The following is an 11,703-nucleotide window of genomic DNA, read 5'->3' on the forward strand; positions in this document are numbered from 1 at the left end:
TTGTACTGGTTTATATAGCCACACACACACACACACACACACACACACACACACACACACACACACACACACACTTTTAACGTTTTATATGGAAATATTTATATGGAAAAAACAATCATATATTTTATATACTATTTGTAATGTAAAAATTGTAAATTGTAATGTAATATGTAAAAAATTAAAATGTATTTCTATACATTTTATATATGATGTGAGTTTTGCGTATATCATGGTACATGCGTTTTATTTATATTTTATAAAAATATATGAATTTCTCAATTTAATAAGTCGTTTTTGTTACTTAAGATAAATGCAGTAATTATATTTCTTTTCAGCACAACTCAGGGTTGTAAAACATTGTTAATGTGATAAAAACCACAGCCCAACCGATAATAATTGTTACCAGGCAAAGCATAACAGTTATCACATGGTCATTTAACTTAACTACTTGATTGATAGAGAACATTAGACTCAAGCTGATTAAAATGCCAGAGGCCTGTTGATCTGCTTTTTAAAGTGTGGGGAGTTGACCTTTCACATGGCTGAAGTCGGTCCCTTCGAAACACTGTGGGCAAAGTGACAACTAGCCGCGGATTCCTCGACACCACTCCAAAAAAGTACACGGGAGTTGCGTTAGAATTTTTAGGATGATGTGACTGACAGCTTGGCCCCTCACCCCTAATTAGAGCTCGGCAATTTATGAGCTGCTGCCGCGAGATTATGTATCAACATCAGAAATCCTCCAGTCAGTGAGATGACGAGCGCCTGTGCTGGTCCGGTGCACGTGGCGCGGCTAGAAATAGTCCAGTCATGCTAATATTGGCGCTGAGTTACCGGGCAGGGATATTGTGACAGCTTTGCGTAATCATATGTTTATAGATTTATGACCACATTAGCATTTGTATATCTACTTTATTGTATGTAATATTTTATTTTTCTATAGCTAATAATTAATAATAATACTTACCTACTCTTTCACACTGTAATGTAGTCAGTGTTTTAAGTCAAAAGTCTAACTACACATATTTTTTCACTTTTTTTTTTTTGGTTTAAAACATCTGTTTTAAATTGTTGTGATTTCTGTATTCCAAACTAATATTTTGCACGCCATACTTAATACCACATTGTCATACACTGCTCTTTTTATAATTTTGCTCATTTATAGTTTCATGAATTGTTTTGTTTTTCTTAATTTTTGATTTTGAGAAGCTATTTTCATTTTATGCCTGTTACCAGCAGGGCCCATATTGTGTGACAACATGCCCCGCTAAACGTCAAGATCTACACCAAAAAAATATGTTCATACAGAAATTTTTTAAGAGAAACTGACGTTCAAAAATAAACTGTGACAGCCCTAGTCTCCTCTACACTTGCAATTTTTCTAGACCTATATTATTTGTTTTTTTCCCTAAATAATTTATTTAATTTTTGTTCATATAGCCAAGTGAGGTTAAAAGGCACATTTCATTGTCAACAGTACTGAAAACTGTAGTTGTACATATGACAAATATAATTAACTCAACTTTGAACTCAAGGGAGACAAACTGGCTACAAATACAACTAAAGTAAACAGAGTTTCAATAGTAATAATTTATAAAATACTCATACTGTACATAATGTGACTTAATCTGCCACATGAACTTCTTGAGTTTTTCATGCACCCCCAGAACTTTAGGACTGCTTTTAAAAAAAGAGGCCTTTGTTTTACCCACTTAAGCAAGAGAAACCCCTGGCCACACATCTCTTGTCCATCATTGCTGTTGTCATAAGCCAATATTAATCTACAGCTGTCCGGTATTCACAGTGAACACAACCACAAAGAAAAGGCTCAAATGGCATGTGATAACATTCACTCTGCTGCTTTCTTCCTCGCTTCCTTTTTCCTTTTCACTGGCTGACTCTATGGCTGAGTGAACAAAACATCACGCGCATTAAAAGTAGCCCATGTTTACATTATTTCTCATGTTGCGAAAATTTATATTGAAATAAATGATTTAATCTCTGATGGTCTAGCTTTTGAGGTTTTGAAGGTTGCAGCGAATTCATAAGAGCCTTTTGTTTCTTTCTTAAGAGCCCAAAGCAAGCAGAAAATACATTTCAAGACGGTGTCTGGTATGAAAAGATGCCACTATACTCAAGTTTGCATGATCAATCGCGTTTGCAATTTAACAAGCTTTCTCTAAAACACTTAAAAGCAGTGAAAAAAGTGTGTACCGCCTGGTTTTATTTCCATTTTTGTTTCGTAGGATGAAGATAGACAGCTGGTAAAAACAGACAACACCTCCTTCTCCTCAATGCACTGGAAAAATACTTTCAAAGGTAATATATTACATACATTCAAATACATCATGGTGAGACGTCACCCTAGGCTGACGGTGACTGTAAGTGGTTGTTAAAAATGTACAAATGAAAGAATCGATATTTCTGTAATGCTGGTTGCTCCTACTTGTAGCACTGGACACACTAAGACACATAAAGTATATACAGTACAGCTTAATGGTGTTTGTATCTACTTCCAGTTGAACCCACACCACTCCTCACAAAAAAATGAAAAGCCAAACCAGTTGTTCCCTTTCGCCGTATGTCCAGATACAACAAAACGCCTGTTTAATGAAACCCAGGGTGCTCGCTCGGTCAAACGGCGCACAGTGCCGTTGTGTGTGCGTCTGCTAAGTTCCACAACAGTTGTCGGTGACAGGTGCTGAAAGCAATATAGATAGAGTCAAGTGGCTTCAAATAGCCGCTCTCTGTCTTCAGCGATGATAGGGAATGCAGCTCTCGCGTCAGAAACTCTCATTTCTGGTCTTTTCATATAGCCGGTCCATTCGGCTCTCAAATGTCCCCTTAAAGTAACGTTTGTCCTTTTTCAAAGCTCATTTTGGGTCCGTTTTGCTGAGGGTCAGGGGAGGGAAAGGGGCGAGAGCAGCTGCTAGTCACACCACTACAGTATGTTTGCTTCTCTTTACTGTCTTTTCTCAATCGAGAGAGAGAGAGAGATAGAGAGCGAGAGAGAGAGAGTTTTGCCTTCATCCGAAGGGTTCAGCTTAGGATGGTCCCGCCGCAGAGGGTGTAGCGCCGAGCTGCAAGTGAGATGAGAATCTGTTACAGAAAAGCCAGAGAAAGACAAGCCAGCGGAGAAAGAAGCGGCCGCAGGGCACTAAAACCAGTACAAGTCCTTGCTTTTATCCTGGCTCTGTAGACCTGAGAGGAAGAAGGAAAAGGAAGAAAAGGATAAAGAAATGAGGAGAGGAAAAATAAGCAGCAAATATAGAGAAGTGAGAAGACTTGAGGCAAAGAAAGCATTAAAGCCTTAAGAGTGAGAGTGAAAAGTGAGGAACGGATATGTCAGCAGAGCAAACTCAAAGTCAAAAAGCTTGAAGATAACTAGATTTAAAACTCAGAATATGTACTTCAACAAGCTCTGAAGACATGATTATTTTTACATTATATGTTTGAATTTTTTGAGCTGACTTTTTATGCTGCGATTTTAACCCACGGTGGCCCAAAAATGTATTTAGACGCTTTAAGTCACACTTAAAAAATCTAAATGTCATTGCATTATATAACAAAGTATTAAACTGGCATTTGCAGACAAACCATACTAGAGATTTTCTTCACAATTATCTGCACTCAAACTGATGTCCAGGTGATTTTAGTGGATGCATGATGTCAGTTCTCCTAACATTCACACAGAAGCCCTGACAAAGTAACCACAGGTTTAGTTCATCACATTAACTACACTACTGTTCAAATGTTTGGGGTCAGTAAGATTTTTTTTAACGAAATTAATACAGAAAGGATGCATGCAATTGATCGAAAATGACAGAAAAGACATTTATAATGTTAAAAAAGATTTATATTTTTAAATAAATGCTTTTCATTCCAACTTTCTATTCACCAAATAATCCTGAAAAAAATATATCACAGTCTCCACAAAAATATTAAGCAGCAAATCAGCATATTAGAATGATTTCTGAAGGATCATGTGAGAGTGAAGACAGGAGTAATGATGATGAAAATTCAGCTTTGCATCACAGGAATAAATTACATTTTCAAAATGTATTAAAACAGAAAAGGTTATTTTAAATTATAATAATATTTCACAATTTTCCAGTTTTTCTAAAACTTTTGAACGGTGTGTTCCACTAACATCTGACAACCAGAAAGTGTCACAAAATGTCTTATTTATTATTTAAAGCCAAAACCTTCTTTTTAGTGACGTGTTTTTTCTTTAAAATAAAAGCTTTTTGGTTTGATATTTTGTTTTAAAATGCAATGACATCCATACGTTTTTAAGTGTAGCTCATGTGAATGAACTTTGCGATGTTGCTGTATGTAGACTGCATGCCGTTCACACCTGTATCCATGTTCAGGCTCATATCAGAGCTCGCTGCTGTGAAAGCTCCGGTCCATGCCGAGCTGCCCGACTCGCTCTTGCTGATATCACATTGCGAGGCTCCAGGTGCGGGAACCGTGGCTGGAGGAAGTCTATGTGGCCGCACCGAGGGCACGAGTAGAGAGCTGTAACGGGGGTCAAAGTGCGTTCCGTACATGTCGTGCATGGAGGGCCGGGGGTAAGCCGACCCCTGGGTGCCGATGGCTCCGCTGAGCGCGTAAGGGTGATGGTGGTGAGAGGGGTGCCAGGGCTCTGGGGTGGCTTGGTGAAGGTGGCTGTGTAGAGACGCGGTGGAGTACGGGTCTGCCGGGAAGGGAAGATCTGTGTGGGAGGAACCCAGGGCGCTGCTGAGAGATGCCGTCACTGACGGCTGATACGCGCTGTTCCAGAACGAGGGAGGGAAGCTTCTCTGGCTCATAGGGAATGATCCGTCTGGGGAGGGAATCATTTATGTAAATGTTCTACATGTTAATGTGCATAAAAGCATGTGATAATTCAAATATACAACAGTTTGAGCCTTTAAATATTTTGTTTGAGATTAAAAATGAATGCCCACACATTTGGATTTACAAAACAAAAATGCAACAAACTGATTGTAAAAATTATGTCCTAATTATCTGTATTTCATAATTTAACTAATTTGCATTAGCTTTTAAAAAATGTATTGATCTTGAAACAATGCAAAAAATTAAAAAATAAAGTAAAATTGTGCCTGTTTTCATGCCTAATATCTGTGCATTCATAACTGATGGTAAAAATGATGTCCTAATTATCTGTATATCCTAATTAGATGGATTTGCATTCGTTTTTAAAAATCTATCGATAGAAACATTGCAAAAAAATTTAAATCGTGTCCGTTGTCATGACTACTAGCTATGCAATCCTACTTGATTGTAAAAAATTATGTCCTATGTACTGTATATCCTAATTGAAAAATCTATCTATTGATCTTGAAAAAAGAATAATACAATTATGACCATTGTCATGACTAATATTATCATCATAAAGGATGCAAGGAAAAGATATATTAAATTAGTTGTAAAAAATTGTCTTAATTGTCTGTATATCTTAATTTGTATTAGCTTTTAAAAATCTATCTATCTATCTATCTATCTATCCTCCAAAAGCTGTGTAATCAAAAAGGATGCAAGTAAAACATATATTAATTACAGTGTAAATTAAAATGTAGGTTGCATCAGATTCCCACCTCTCCAGGACGATGTACCTCTTGCGGTCTTGCTGTTGGTGGACCCAGGGGCACAACTACTAGACTGACTCAAAGCCCGACTGAAATGTTCATCTACCACCGAACTGATGTCCCCTTGGAAATAAGTGAATAGCACACATCTGGAGCTGATGTACTCAGCCTCCGGCGGGTGATCTTTCTCCCGGGAGCAGCCCTCCTCTTTTATGGGTGGCCCGGAGAGGTTGGAAAAAGAAGAACTGCTTCCGCTCAGTGTTTCTGGGGATTCTTGCATTTTGGAGTAAAATGCCAATTTCTGAAAGCATGTAAAAATGGCAAAATCAATTTACATTCAACTGATATTTACATGATACAGAATTACACTCACAAACACATAAGTGAGTTTGGTATTGCGCAATTTGTGTTCCTGTAATGTTTCAAAACTTCTGTTCAAACACTAGCACATATACAAAGCTGTTATATATACATCGAAACATAAAAAAGAAAGAGATATAAGCCTACTCTCTATAAAGCATTACACATGCCAATAGTTTTTATGCCTATTCTGCATTCATGATAACAATTTGATATCTGTAAAATACAGACATTTTTCTTCTTTTTGACTTCTTCAAATTTTCTTAACACTTAAACTGCAATTAATAAAGTTACATTTTTCTCATGACCATCTAAATATGTGACTTCTTTTAAAACTGTAAAACTATTTGGTCAAGATCACAGGCGCAACAAGTCGAGCAGAGAAAGTTTCGCGCACGAATTCAAACAAAACCAAAACAAGGAAAGAACTGCTTTAAAATAAAATTAAAATACATTTTAATACAATAGAAGCATAATACAGTTAACGTATACATGAACATACCTGATGGTGATATGGTGTGTATGCTGCGGCAAAATAAGGTTGAGGTGGACCATAAACTTGATACATGACATCCAAGCAGCTCATGGCGAAGACAGCTGTTATATCACGTATAAAAACTTATTAGCGGAATGAGAGGACGCTTCATTTGAAATAAAGCGCTGGCTCAGCGTGTACAGACAGAAAATGAAGCTCCGCGTCGAGTCCGACTGAAGCGCACTGAGCAGCTTTTATGTTCTGTACTCTGTCTTTACGCACGAGTCTGATTCACTTGAGAGATTCGGTTCATTCAAATGATGAGTGGTTCAGTGAGTCGATTCATTTGAATCATCACTCAAAGTGTTCCCAGAAGTCCTTGTGCGTTGTATGGTATTGCTTGCAGTCAAATAAAAATGTAGTCTACGTGTTGGAAAATCTTCAAACAAGATAATTGCGCAACAATATAATCTTATAGCGTTAGCTGGTTTCTAACTGGTCATTAGCTAGACCAGCTACCATGTTCCAAAAAATAGTCAACATTTTGGCAGTTTACTCATTTTAGATGCCTTCAAGTTTCATGCTGTCATCTCAACTGAGACCTTAGCCTGTATATGCTATGTTATATGTTGTCTGGTTTGGTGTTTTGTGGGGGAAAGTCAAATATTGCGTTGTGTTTCTAAGATATTTCGTTCCTCGTGTTTACTATGAATGTTGAAGTTCGCGTGATTAGAAACACTGCAAATCGGTGCATGAATCGCAAAAATGAATCTGTTCAAATAAACGACTCCTCCGCGAATCGAACCTCCAGACCAGAGACCAATAACTCCTTATGAATCGTTCCTACAGGTAGCTCAAGTTCGTTTAACCATCAGACTGTTCTGGTATTACAAATAAAAATATATTTTTGTTTTTATTTTAGATTTGAGTGCATGTTCACAATATTTAATAATGCAATACACATCTGCTGAGAAGAGCCAGAGCCCCAGCCCCCATCATGTGCACCTTCTACAGAGGCACCATCGAGAGCATTCTGACGAGCTGCATCACTGTGTGGTATGGTGCCTGCAACGCATCCTGCCGCAAGACACTTCAACGCATAGTGAGAGCAGCTGAGAAGATCGTTGGTGCCTCTCTCCCCTCCCTCCAGGACATTTACAACACCCGTCTCACCCGCAAAGCCCTCTGCATTGCAGGTGATCCCACCCACCCGACACAGCTTCTTCAGTCTGCTGCCATCAGGGAGGAGACTGCGGAGTCTCCAGGCCAGGACCAGCAGACTGAAGGACAGCTTCATCCATCAGGCTGTCAGGAAGCTGAACTCCCTCCCGACCTTGCCCCCCCTCCCCTCTTTTGCCCCACGCACCACTGAACTCTGACCCTCTGACGGACTCTCCCACTCCCCCCTCCCAAATACACACACTGTCACTTTAATCAGTCTAAATAAGCTCTTTTTGCACTACAAATCATTATATCTGCACTGTTGTTTACTTCACTGGTTTGCACTCTATCTGCCATGTGCCGTGTGCTGCTTTATATATATTTTTTTATATATTTTTTACATTTTACCTTATTTGTATATTTGTATAGTTGTATTTTATATTTAATCTGTATATCTGTATTTATGTTCTACTGTTAGTGTTATCTGTATGCACCAAGGGTCTGAGAGTAACGCAATTTCAATTCTCTGTGTGTATGTGCTGTACATGTGGAAGAATTGACAATAAAGCAGACTTGACTTGACCTGACTTGCTGAGACAGTGACCACAATATATATCTACGTAATAACATTTTCTTGTCTCATCTGTCTCATGCATGAAGTTAGCCAAGCTTTTAAAAAGGAAAATTCAAAAAGCTTTCAAGTCATTTGAATAAAAAGCTGAATAGAGCTAAACAGATACATTATTGCTAAATAAATGTGCTGCCCATCTGTCTATTTAAAATGCCATGGTTTTCTGTGCCCAGTTGCCCTGGGCTCATTAGATTTCCAGGTCGAAGGCCAAATAGTTTTCATGCAACTGGTGCTGGGGTCAAGGGGCATTTTTCTGTCATTAGGACCCTTAAAATCAACAATATGCTGCAACTAAGAAAACACTGATACAGTGGAATCAATGCTGCTACTGCTGCTGTAGTATCCAATACACTTCAGATGAGCAGCTGAAGTGGTGTCTAAAGCTCATCATGATTTTACTGGGAATTTCACAGGAATGTTTGGTATTCTGTCACGTATAACCCACTTCATGGAGGCTTTCACATATTAAGCTAATCTAGCGCTGTCCAGAGTGCTGGAGGTGAAATATTCTGGTTATTTCTCAACAAACACTAATAGCAGTATCTGAGGTGCAAAGTGATCCTCACAGTTGTAACTTTTGAATTCACTGTAGTTGGATTTTCTCAGGATTTGTACATTCTTGTAGACATTCCCATATATTAAGGGCCCAAACAATGAGACAAATGGTTTTATTAAACAACAAAACACTTACCAAGCACAACCAAGAATGAAATCCTTGATTCCTTGATATGGGAAAAAAAATATTTTTGTGCTGGAAGAGTTAGGAGAGGATGTTCATTCATTCATTCATTTTTTATATATATATATATATATATATATATGAATAAATAGCCTTAATTTTAATCAAAATACAATTTTATATTTTCCAGAAAGCCATTAAAATACAGCAACACAGCAAAAATCTTGAAAACAAACACTGAATATGTTTTCATACAATCAGAAAATATGGTGTGAAAAAAAGGTTTTAATAAGTAAGAAATAATAATACAAATTTTTTTTTGAATTTATAATCATTTATAATTTGAAATAAATAATAATACATTTTTGTTCATAAAATAATTTTTCATAAAATATATTTAGCTATAAATTCTAGAAATATAAATGATATTGCATGGAGTATATGGCAATAAATATGGCAATAAAAAGATACTAATTGCTTCTAATTCAACTCAAATTCACTGTTCACGCTTCAAGTTTAGCGCTTTCACACCTGTTCACAGATCGAGTTACAGCGTGCAATAACTCTCCATTTCTGATGTGACAGCTCTCAAACAATGGGGGTTTTAGACCGAGTAACCTGACAAGGTTTCTATTTCTACCCAAATAACTTAAGGACAAGGAAATGTTGAGTGCTAACACCCAGCTAATAGGACCTAACCTGCTGAAACAACAGTGCATTCAACACATCTAATGAATCAGAGAAGATCAGGGCACATCATTTACAGCTTTAACCGGCCTGCAGTTTTCAACATAGGCTCTTTCCTCTAACATCTGAGAATAAAAGAGTCTCCTGGCTTTGTGCCTCTGCTGACAGAGGGGACCCTTGGCCCCCAGTCATGCATTTGCAGGTAATCTGCCTGGGTCCGTCCAAAACGAGGGAGAAGGGGGGTAGGAGATGAGAGAAAGAGAGCGCAAAGACATTGTCAAGGCAAGTTGAAGAGAGAATGGAATGTAAACATGTACTTGAGTAAAGGATGTAGAAATGTTTCAACCAAATGGTGACACACAGTGATGGGGAGCCCACATGGTGTTGCACTCTATAAGCAGATTTATTAATGCCTGAAGCAAAAATGTTTAAGGAAAGTCATTCGGAATAATATGAGGGTGAGTAAATGATGATAGAATTTTGGACTTTTCAAAAGAAAAAGTGTAGTCAAGAAGTGATTTTAGTTGGACTGTGATCAGGGGAACAGTTGAGCTCCATGTGCTGCTGATGAGGCAACAGAAGCCCTGGTGAATTGTGGGTCTGTGACATGGAAGTGAACCACTGCATTCAACATGACCACGGCAACTGTTGAGAGAAGAGGAGGGTCTGCTGTGCAACACGAAACAGAGAGTGTCTGTTTTAGGAGAGCTGGAGTGGCACCTGTCCCAGCCGCAGAGACAGCACAACGTATGGACAAACCATTTCAGGCCACTGAGGGTCTGTAGATCCTACAGGGAGACCACCACAGAACTTGTTGTTTTACTGTTTAATAGTTGTTGTGGGGCAAAGGTCAGATTTAGGAAATCCAGTTGATATTAAGACCTTCCAACATGTTCTTAATAGCATTGTTTGTTTAAATATTACATCTAAACCATTTGTGACCCTGGAGCACAAAACCAGTCTCAAGTCGCTGGGGTATGATTGTAGCAATAGCCAAAAATACATTGTATGGGTCAAAATTATCGATTTTTCTTTTATGCCAAAAATCATTCGGATATTAAGTAAAGATCATGTTCCATGAAGATATTTTGCAAATTTCCTATCGTAAATATATCAAAACTAAATTTTTGATTAGTAATATGCATTGCTAAGGACTTCATTTGGACAACTTTAAAGGCGATTTTCTCAATATTTGATTTTTTTGCACCCTCAGATTCCAGATTTTCAAATAGTTGTATCTCGACCAAATATTGTCCGATCCTAACAAACCATACATCAATGGAAAGCTTATTTATTCAGCTTTCGGCTGGTGTATAAATCTCAATTTTGATGTTTTGTGGTCCGGGGTCACATTTATATTATATTATATTATATTATATTATATTATATTATATATAGAATATATGAAATGTAATGAAACATATATTCATTTGAATCAAAATGCCAGTAGGCTACTTTTGTTTTGAGTCATGACACAATCAGATCGGTGAATTAGAGGTCATGGTCATGGTCAGTTTGAAGCGATTCAAGAAATGGATCGAATTTGCGAATTAAAGGGTTAGTTCACCCAAAAATGAAAATTAGCCCATAAATTACTCACCCTCAAGTCATCCTAGGTGTATATGACTTTCTTATTTCAGACGAATCCAGTCGGAGTTATATAAAAAATTGTCTTTGATCTTTCAAGCTGTTTCATGGCACTCAGCGGGTGTTGCATGCATCAGTCCAAAACAAGTTAAATAAAAAGCGCCCATCCATAAAAAAAAAGTGTCTCACACGGCTCTGGGGGGGTGAACAAAGGCCTTCTGTAGCGAACCAATGCATTTTTGTAAGAAAAATATCCATATTCAAAACCTAATAATCACTTTAATGTAGCTTGCGCTCACTGTTGTACACTGGAATCAGTTCCGGGTGGATGACGTATGGAGGTCGGCTTTGCGATCACCGGTGATCACCGCGAGATGCATGCCGGTTAGAAAAGTGTCCGAGTTATGTCCGACTTGCTCTGATATCATGCTGACGTGTGCAAAAAACTCTCGCGAGGCAAGGCGGCTGTGTCGGATTGTGCAGTCGAGCGCAGTTGCTCTCCACCGACTGCGGTGATCAAAAGCATGAT

General features: G+C 38.1%; 1 protein-coding gene across 2 annotated transcripts; it reads right to left on the bottom strand.

Annotated features, from left to right (window-relative positions):
• Window positions 1-1,717: 1,717 nt before the first annotated feature.
• Window positions 1,718-6,679, bottom strand: LOC107697153 (transcription cofactor vestigial-like protein 2). 2 transcript variants are annotated; one of them, XM_016497814.1, is made up of 4 exons: window positions 6,457-6,679; window positions 5,604-5,895; window positions 4,358-4,828; window positions 1,718-3,080 (listed from the first exon to the last, which is right to left on the bottom strand). In XM_016497814.1, exons 1-4 carry the CDS (start codon window positions 6,538-6,540, stop codon window positions 3,040-3,042), a joined length of 888 nt encoding a protein of 295 aa, XP_016353300.1. In that variant the 5' UTR covers window positions 6,541-6,679; the 3' UTR covers window positions 1,718-3,039. The 2 variants fall into 2 exon arrangements, with proteins under 2 accessions (XP_016353300.1, XP_016353299.1); XM_016497813.1 differs by having other exon boundaries at window positions 1,718-3,201.
• Window positions 6,680-11,703: the final 5,024 nt, after the last annotated feature.

This window comes from Sinocyclocheilus anshuiensis, unplaced genomic scaffold (genome assembly GCF_001515605.1).
Source record: "Sinocyclocheilus anshuiensis isolate Anshui unplaced genomic scaffold, SAMN03320099.WGS_v1.1 scaffold38, whole genome shotgun sequence".
Lineage (NCBI taxonomy): Eukaryota > Metazoa > Chordata > Actinopteri > Cypriniformes > Cyprinidae > Sinocyclocheilus > Sinocyclocheilus anshuiensis.

Bases quoted from the DNA above. Each gene is read 5' to 3' on its own strand.
- LOC107697153 (XM_016497813.1), bottom strand. From the start codon at position 6,540: ATGAGCTGCTTGGATGTCATGTATCAAGTTTATGGTCCACCTCAACCT. The intron at 5,896-6,456 runs GTATGTTCATGT...ACATGCTTTCAG, and splicing joins ACACACCATATCACCATCAG to AAATTGGCATTTTACTCCAA. The intron at 3,202-4,357 runs GTGTGAACGGCA...TCTTCCTCTCAG, and splicing joins GAGCCTGAACATGGATACAG to GTCTACAGAGCCAGGATAAA.